The sequence below is a fragment of the Rhinoraja longicauda genome, chromosome 15 (genome assembly GCF_053455715.1).
Source record: "Rhinoraja longicauda isolate Sanriku21f chromosome 15, sRhiLon1.1, whole genome shotgun sequence".
NCBI classification, from domain to species: domain Eukaryota; kingdom Metazoa; phylum Chordata; class Chondrichthyes; order Rajiformes; family Arhynchobatidae; genus Rhinoraja; species Rhinoraja longicauda.
In genome coordinates, this window is record NC_135967.1 from 36,697,392 (window position 1) to 36,707,318 (window position 9,927).

The 9,927-nt window shown below is 44.4% G+C and overlaps 1 protein-coding gene across 2 annotated transcripts in view; it reads right to left on the reverse strand.

The window, feature by feature from the left end:
- efnb1 (ephrin-B1) overlaps positions 1–8,296 on the reverse strand; it is a 194,872-nt gene extending 186,576 nt beyond the window's left edge. For both annotated transcript variants that reach the window (XM_078412494.1, XM_078412493.1), the window contains exon 1: positions 7,604–8,296. In XM_078412494.1, the coding sequence (XP_078268620.1) occupies positions 7,604–7,722 (119 nt within the window). In that variant the 5' untranslated portion in view covers positions 7,723–8,296. The remainder of the gene's footprint in view (positions 1–7,603) is intronic.
- Between the last annotated feature and the right edge of the window lie 1,631 nt (positions 8,297–9,927).

Genomic DNA, 9,927 nt, shown 5'->3' on the forward strand with positions numbered 1-9,927 from the left:
TAAGAGTTTTACACGTGTGTCAACTTTTGTTTCTTTCACCATTTAATCTGAACTGAAATACAATCACCATTTGATCATGGCCCCAAATGACAATTTAGGTTAACGTTCAAAAAGTTCCAACATTGTTCAAGAGTAATCCAGACGGTGGCCTTAAATCAATTCAGAGATTGGGAGACCAACATCTCCATCAGCTGTTTTCTGAGACTTCCCCCACTGAATAAACTTTGACACTTTGTTGATGCAGCGTGGAAACAGCCCACTGACTCCACACCGACCAGCGATTACCCCATACACGAGCACTATCCTACACACACTAGGGACAATTTACAATTTTACAGACATCAATTAACCTACAAACTTACACATCTTTGGAGTGTGGGAGGAAACCGGAGCACCTGGAGAAAACCCACAGTCACAGTACAAACTCCACACAGACAGCGCCCACAGTCAGATCAAAACTGTAAGGCAGCAACTTTACCACTGCGCAACCCAAACATACTAGAAACAAACTTGCAGAACTCAATTTGTGCCTGAGATAATGGCATCGAGTGTAATAGCATAGCTCACATCCCGACTTTACAACCGACTAATATAAAAACAGCTAATGAGAGCTTCCCCCAAGTATTAGACTAACATTCCTCCCACAGCCAACAGTCCCAATACAGATTAATTGGTTTTCTGACTGCTGTTTGCTGCTGCAGTCATTATAATTCAATAGTATGCAAAAGGAAACCTGACAAATATCTGCACATCAATGTTGTACACATTGATATGTTATTTATTTTATCTGTTCAGCTCTAAATGTCAGTTCACTCATTTTAAGATCACAGCTTTAAAATGGCAATTAAAGGTACATATTGTACTAAAATTGTATTTCTATTCACTGAAGTGTTTAAAAATCAACTCTCTCCTGTCACTGCCCATGTTAAAACTCAAACAACTCCAGGAAAGACATTAAAAAAACCCAGAAGAAACTGATGTTGTTGATGTATTTTGATGGGTTTTTTCCCTTTATCCTTCAATTTCTACCTTCTCCCGAAAGCATTATTACCCCACCCTAACTGTGAACAGATAAAATAAATAACATATCAACGCGTACAACAGTTCCACCGGCAGCAGCAGCCATCTGTTTAATCACACAAGCAACCTAGACAATGCATCAGCAGGATATCCAAGAAGAGGTGCCATTAATACCAAGCCCATTCCTGCCTCACAAGTGTTCTAAGAGATCTGGTTTAGCAATCACGGGTTGCCTTCTCCTCTCCCTGACCCAAAGAACCTGAAATCTATGACTGATTCTCTAACCCCCACCTTGGGACCTGTGACTACTCTGGCCCAGATATTCACTCTGAAATTGCTGACCGATCAAATTGTTCTGTTTTCATTTTTCGGGCAACATATCTGCTAATAACATAATCCACAAGAATTTAAGAGGACAATGCCTTTGGACTTAGAGAACAAAAGAAGAAAGATCAGTACAGTAATGAGCATAAACGAGGTGCCAATTTTTCCTTATATTACAGTTTAAGTAAAATATGAATGATTCTCACTGATTAGGTTTAAATCAATAAAGGAGGATTAAAAAAGAATAAAGAGTGCCATTGATGCTCAATAATTTTAAACTGTTTCTTGTTAAAAAGCTGTACTTTTTCTGTGATCTTTACTTTCAATCAGAAAACCGAGTGACCCTGCCATCCAAAGTGATTCTTCATGTTAATGCCCTCAGGCTAAAAAATGTAATCTGGGTCCAAAATGCCTCAAAAGTAATTAAATATCAACAATCCTGCAGTTTGAAGCGGCACTGCAGTTCAATTTTAGCTGACAGTTTGTATCTTAAATGTAAAATGGCATTTAAGAATGAAATAATTTGCATTCGGAATAAAGAACAAATATTATTTTAACAAAACTCTTAATATCGGGCAGGACGCTTGCTTAACTTTAGGTCCAACCAGTGATTTAATGCAATAATGAGAAAAACATCTCATAACTTTAGATTAATATTTATTACTCTAGTCAAACTGATAGACTTTTAATACATCTCTCAAATGTCCCATTTTGCAAGGCATGATGACATTCAATGGCACTGCGGGGGGAAAACAAGACTTTCAAAGATACTGCGATGTTGATTGTCCATTAATCTGCACTGCGTTTTCCTCCATAAGTAATAACCCACATTTCACATTTTTAATTGCCTACTAAACTAACTCTCTTTCACTGCCCTGAATCTGGCTGTCATGAATTAGTTATTATACAGGATCCATTTAGTAGGACCTTTGTCTTAAAGAAACGCAAGATTCCCAATTGTGACTCCAGCTCTATTATGGTTTAGTATCTCCCGAATGGTACAACAACTTTGTCGTAATCAAACTTCTTTAATCCTTCATCTGTAATTTTGGGGCCTGCTGCATTCTCTCTCCTCCTTTCACTCAACTCGTGGCACAGCTTTACAGAGTCATTGCCCTCCATCATCTTTCTACCATTGTGCAGCTCGGAGCAGCCTCCCTTTCTATTTATCTAGCTGCTACCAGCAATGACCTCTTTTTGTCCACTGGACTAGCCTCTCCAAAGACCCATGTTTGGCCCTTTCTCATTCTTATCTAAATGCTGGCCTTCACTATTGAATTCTGTAAGCCATGGACCAGATTCAAAAGGTACACAGCTTGACTTGTTAAAACGCTTCTTAATACCACAATGACATACATGCTTTCAAACGGCCTATTCAATATCGTGCCATGGATAACCCATAGTTTCCCCAATCTTAACACCATGTAGCCCAAAGTCAGTGTTTTAAGTCTCTTCTATAAAATCTATTTTCACCTCCTACTTTAATTTTTTTAAACTGCCTCTCCCCAGAAGTAGCCAAAGATCAAGATTGTCCATTTTGAAATGCAGACAATAGTTCAAAACTTGGAAGTTAGCTGCAAACATAGAAGACATAGAAACTTAAAAAAATAGATGCAGGAGTAGGCCATTCGGCCCTGAGCCAGCACCACCATTCAATATGATCATAGCTGATCATCTAAAATTAGTAACCGATGCCTGCTTTTTCCCATATCCCTTGATTCCTTTAGCCCTAAGAGCTATATCTAACTCTCTCTTGAAAAAAACATCCCGTGAATTGGCCTCCACTGCCATCCGTGGCAGAGAATTCCACAGATTCACAACTCTCTGGGTGAAAAAGTTTTTCCTCATCTCAGTCCTAAATGGCCTACCCCTTATTCTTAAACTGTGACCCCTGGTTCTGAAACAATCTGTGACTCAAACACAGGCCCATCAGGGCACTGAAATTGCATACACTCTGAGAATTGGTGAATCTGTTTACAAACTATTGACAGGGCTGCTCCATGTTACAGTCAGCATGCTAGATCCCCAGTGGATAGTTGCCTCTTCTAATTTCTCACTGTATGGTTCAAATCTGTTTCCATTTGTCACGCACCTTGAAATTTTGGTTTGCATTAAAGATGGCCACAACCCGAGTTCTTGTATTTCAGGAATGTGCCCCCCTGTTATAAAGCAGGATCTGAAGAGGCAAATTAAAGGAGATCAAATTTCAACAATGCAAGTGAATAGGATCGCATGCTTAAAAATCAGAAGGAAATGGAGGGAAAGAAACCATCTGACTCTCAAAAGAGTGATCCAACTCACAGCAGCAAAGTTGCAGAGAGTTACATCAATCTCATTTACCAGCATTTGGTCAATAGCCTTCAATGCCTGGGCAAATCAAAGTGCCAATCCGAATACTTCTTAAATGTTCTGAGCATATCTATCGGCATCACTCACTGTGGCAGCGATTTCTGCCAGATTTCAGTCACCCTCTGGGTGAAAAAGTCTTCAGAACCTCTAGCCTTTCCCCTTAGTCTAAGCATATGTCTCTAGATTATGCCACAGAGGGAATGCAATTGCCAGTGGGTGTGAACCTCCTGCTGCTGACTGGAATCTATGGTATTAATTGGTTCTCACAAATGGGCGTAAAGCACCTTCAAATTTCCGTCTACATCAGACTAACCATGTACATCAACGTTCACGCATATATGAACTTCTAAAATGTTCCAACAATTTGCAAATTATATTTTGTCAGATGCACATGACTAGCAATCTGCAATGTAAATTGGAGAGAATAAGATGGGGAACAGGCACAGTAGACGGGTAAAGTAAACATTGAGGTGAAAATATTTCCCAACAATTTGGCTGTCTTGTCCAGCTCAGTTGAATGAGGGTCAGTGGGAAAACTGGATACTGCACTGCATACAAAATCCTGTGCCCGACAAGCTCACATTCTCTTTTCAGATTGTCCTCTGGGAAGCAACAGGGTGACATTGGGGCAGGGGATGGGGAGGGGGGGGTTAACATTGTCCAAACTGTGGACAGATACATCACGCCACCTGCTGGAGAAAATCGCCCCTTCATATTCCCAAGAATGTCAGGGTGGGAAATGAAGGCAAGGTTGGTGGGCGAGAGAATTTCACCCGCCTTCAAACCGCATCAAATATTTGTGCAAACGCGAGGATTAACAGAAATTAACTGGAGGAAGAGCGTGATATTTCCAGTAAAGCAAATAGTCAGTGCAAACGCACTCGGAGAAGGAAGGAGGGAGGGAGAGAGAGAGAGAGAGAGAATATTTAAACAGGGCAACAGGGTGGGGCTGGGCACAGAACACATTGGAGACCAAAGGCTGTTTGAAGTGGTTTATTGACAGCCACAACATCAACCACTTGTGCTCAAAGATATTTCTTTCACAAGCTGTTGGGTGAATTATCTGGAGTATTTTGTCAGGGATCTGATTGTTTATCTTGGAACTCTTGGCCTCCACCTTCTGAAATAATGGTGCGAGTCCTTGTAAGTTAATCAGTAAATGGTTCATTCAACTGTCCCCACTCCTGCAATCAATTTCATTTCTGCCATGCAGATGCAGTCACGGAACAGTCGTTTCAATGAAATTAGCAGGCAGGTAAGAAACCTGCTCAATCCCCTTATTCCCCCAACATTGAACAAAATGGCAAATAACCAGGCCAGGTGATTTGTTATTGCCCAGAATCCACTCGCTAAACTGCCACTTTCTCTGCGCCCTGGGACTTTTAAAAATGATACACTGCATCTCTGAGGAACTCAGCGCGCTACACAATGCAAGCACAAAACATTACAAGTCTTTCAATAGGATGTCATGCTTTGCAAAATCCTGAGCCCCGTTTCCACATTGAAGGTAACCTGGTCTCTGGAATAGGCAGAAGTGTAATAACCCATACATAGCTCGTACTCATGGTCGCCGACCATATCAACACAATTGTGGAGATTTCAAGCCGAGGCGTTTCAGCGAGATATACACCGTACATGGAACCAAGTTCATTGTTTCTCATGTGTAGAAAGGAACTGCAGATGCTGGTACGATAGGCACGAAATGTTGGAGTAACTCAGCGGGTCAGGCAGCATCCATGGGGGAAAAAGGATGGGTGGCGGGTCGGGACCCTTATTCAGACTGAAGAAGGGTCCCGACCAGAAACGTCACCCATCGTTTTTCTCCAGAGATGCTGCCTGATCCCGCTGAGTTACTCCAGCATTTTGTGTCTATCATTGTCATAACGTACAAAATGTAGTTTGTCCTTGAATCTTTTGATGAACGAATTGTACTATATTACATTGAACAACCCCATTGGAACTGCGCTGTAGTGTGTAGTGACCTGAGTTATACAGCGATAAATCCAATGCAAACAATACTACGTATCTTGAATTATACAGCGACATGTGGAAGATTTGGTGTTTCTGTCGCTGGACAGTGTTTGTAACCAGTGTGTTTTCGCCCGTCTCCGAGTTAATACTACCTCCGAACATTGAGATTTCGCCGAGTTTTTTAAGCGTTCGTTCCTCTTCGGGGAATCTGGGGGGCAGGTAGAAAACGACAGGGAGCCTCTCGAAATGTGCATAGGATCCGCGTGGGAAAACGAAAGATTTCATCCCAGGTGCCAAATCTGCCGTGCGGCGGGAAAAAAAATTAAGTGATTGGAGCCCTAAGTGGAAAGGGACAGTTTCGATTTCAACGTGAAACTGATTGCATCCCAAAGAAGTCGTGTTAAACTCAAAGCGTCGCCGTCAGATGCAAATTAGAGTAAACTCTAAATGTCTGATTTCTTACAGATTTCAAATAGATGCTGAAGTTATAGCTTAGAAATGGGCTTTCCCGGCACATTGAGCCCAGTCCCATATCAATTATTGACCACCCGCTATTCCACGCGTGTGCATGCTTTTCTAATGATACCGCTGCCAGTGAAATGGGGAATTCTCCAAACTTTTTGGAAAGTTTCTTCAAAGCAAAAGTCAGGAGACTTTCATTGTCGCACATAAACTAGCGACGCAACAATGAAATTCTCACTCGGTGCATTTTTTTAACAGGTCAAATCATAACCGGAGCAGCACAACAAACGATACAATCATTTAATAATTAGCAATACTGGCTGGGCTCCAAAACTGAACAACAAACGATACAATAATTAATACAATCATTTAATAATTAGCAATACTAGCTGGGCTCCAAAACTGAACAACAAACGATACAATAATTAATACAATAATTTGATAATTAGCAATACTAGCTGGGCTCCAAAAATGAATTTAATCTTGGGGGGGGAGGGGAGAAGGTAATACAACGGTCTGAGAGAAAAAAAATCCAGTCAAGTTAGTCAAAATGATGCCGGAGTTAAATTAGGAAGGGGTATCGTTAAGGTATATGAATTGGCCAAACTCGTAATGGGAGTCGGCGGCACTTCGCCCTTGTTTGCAGATCTTGTTCGCACAGCCCATTCCTCCCTGCGTTACAGAACAGCTAACCGGCGAGTCTCTTCACGGCGGTGAGTGATCTTCACAGTGTGACCTCAATTGTGAACAAAAGCCGAGCTCGGGGGAACGAGGGGAACGGTCGGTCGGTCGGAGCCGCAGGTTTACGCGCTGCACGGTCGGAACCCCACAACCGTGTTCAAAATGCTCCGTGCGCCCACTTGCCATTGGAGTTTGTTGTGGGCACTCGCTTTACTCCCCGACCACCTTCTCAAGCTCTAATTATTTCCCAGAGTGGGAAAGGGAGACGGTGTGTAAACAAAATTTAAAAAAGAGTTGCAAGGTGGGGGATTACGGAGAGAGAGAGAGAGAGAGAGAGAGAGAGAGGGGAATAACTCCTGGCTGGCGACCCGCAGCCTTCCCCCGCCTCTGTAGTAGAACAAAGAACTACATCCACTTGCGGTTTAAATTAAGCTGGAACTTCGCAACGAACGGGGCAATGTTTCATTGAATGAACAACGATGTTGAACTGAGTGCTCCCCTCCCTCTCTCTCTGCCTTCCCCTCTCCCACTCTGTCTCTCTCTCTCTCTGCCCCTCTCTGGAGCGTTTGCAGTAACCAGAGGCGTTCGGCATTGTCCCTGCTACCGACCTTAAGTTGGGGAATTGCAGACCGTGTCTGAATCACCAGTATCCTGGCGCTCCACACCTGGAAGCCGCTTCCATCCGGGACAAGTGCTCCAACTAGCAGCCAGTACAGCCCAGCCCAGTGCAGCCCAGCCCGGCCCAGGCACTCCATCGATCTAATGCTATTTCAAATTATTTCAAGGAGAATCTTACTTTGTGTTGTGGGAATGCCAGGCGACCGGGTCCAAACTCTTGGCCAACGGCAAGGCGCTCTTGCAGAGTGCGAACATAACTCCCCAGTAATACTTCCACGGCGAGTCCCATTTAGCCATCCTCCAGGCTGAGTTGAGGTGAGACGATGTCGCCGGGAGATCCGTGAACCTTTCAACGCCTCTCGGAGCGACGCGCCTCCAATGTATTCTTGTCGCCCTCCTCCAGAGTTACAGCCCCGACCCGTGCCGTGTCTCAATCCTGATCCGCCTCCCCTGTCTGTCTGGTCTGGAGCTTCAGGGACAGTCTCGGGCAGGGAAGGAGCCCTTCTCCGCAGCAGTGTTTCTCGGGCAGGTCGGCGGCAAGGTGCCCCTCTCCTCGCTGCACCTTTACCCCCCGCCTCGGCGGCGCACACACTCCTCCTCGCCGGTGTGTCAAAGGCAAAGCAACTCCTGTGTCCCCTTTGGGAGGGAGAGAGTGAGGGGAGGGGAGGGGAGAGAGGTCTCTCCTCCACTAGCTCAGTCTCAGCTGCAGCTTGTTGTCCATCTGCCACCCAGATGCGTGGATAATTGTGGCTCCTCAGTTCAGCTTCTCGCCTTGTCCTCCACCTCCTCCTCCTCCTCCTCCTCCCCTATTCGGTGGCCGCGGTGGCGCTCGGCTTGCAGCCAGCCTCAGTTGTTGCCTCTCCGCCCGCCGCTGTCTCACTGCTTCCCAGCCCCAGCCTCGCACTCCCCGCCTCGCAGGCGCGCCCCGGACACCGCGCACACCCCGCCGCCAATCACAGGCCGCCTCTGCCGCCCGGCAACCAATCACGGGGCGGGCGGAGCGGGGTCCTCGCACAGGGTTCTACAACCACATTGCCCCCCCCTGTCTGAAATAAACTTTGCAAAACCCCATCCCACAGCCCACTTACTGCTAAACATATCACCACTGCAAGCACTCCCTCACAACTAGTCGCATTGCAACTTGCAATCGTTGATAAACCATCTTATCAAACATAAAATCTCGTTTCAAATCTCATTTTAAGTGTTGCCATTATGTGGAATGATATTTTTTATTCCCAACCTTCACATGTTATAGCAATAGAATTAGGCCATTCGGCCCATCGAGTCCACTCCACCATTCAATCATGTCTAAGATATTTATTCACAAAATGCTGGAGTACCTCAGCAGGTCAGGCAGCATCTCAGGAGAGAAGGGATGGGTGAAGGGTCTCGACCCGAAACGTCACCCATTCCTTCTCTCCTGAGATGCTGCCTGACCTGCTGAGTTACTCCAGCATTTTGTGAATAAATACCTTCGATTTGTACCAGCATCTGTAGTTATTTTCTTACCATCTTACTTTAATCAAACATCAAACATATAATATCGTTTCCAATCTCATTTTAAGTGTTGCCATTGCATGTGGAATAATATTTTTTTATTCCCAACCTTCACATGTTATAGCAGTAGAATTAGGCCATTCGGCCCATCGAGTCCAATCCGCCATTCAATCATGTCTAAGGTATTTATTCACAAAATGCTGGAGTAACTCAGCAGGTCAGGCAGCATCTCAGTAGAGAAGGGATGGGTGACGTTTCGGGTCGAGACCCTTCTTCGGTCTCGACCCGAAACGTCGTCCATTCCTTCTCTCCCGAGATGCTGCCTGACCTGCTGAGTTACTCCAGCATTTTGTGAATAAATACCTTCGATTTGTACCAGCATCTGCAGTTATTTTCTTATATTATATAAACCATCTTTCTTTAATCAAACATCAAACATAAAATCTCGTGTCAAATCTCATTTTAAGTGTTGCCATTATGTGGAATAATATTTTTTTATTCCCAACCTTCACATGTTATAGCAGTAGAATTAGGCCATTCGGCCCATCGAGTCCACTCCGCCATTCAATCATGTCTGATCTCTGCCACCTAATCCCACCTAAATCTCTGCAACCTGTCCCTTCCATATAAACTTATGCATTGTATTTTAAATACAGAGAGCCTTCAATGGAGAGAGACTAGCCTGAGTTATTTGTAAGAGTGCAGGAAGGAACTGCAGATGCTGATTCGCAACTCGTTTAATTGTGAATCGTTTCATGTTTGGAATTGTCCCTTGGTAGACTGCGAGATGCGTATGAATGTTGGGCATTGGGTTTGAGTTTTACGGTTGATGGAACCACCACTGAAAGAGGAAATACATTTAAATCTGGACCCGAGGAAGCAAAACGCGATGGGAAGGGGTTCGTGAACTCAGTTGATTCACAAGCGGTCCAACTCAGTGGCAGAACGAACTGCGGTCCAATTCAGCACAGGGGACGGCTGGGACCGAGTTCATTGATATGAACC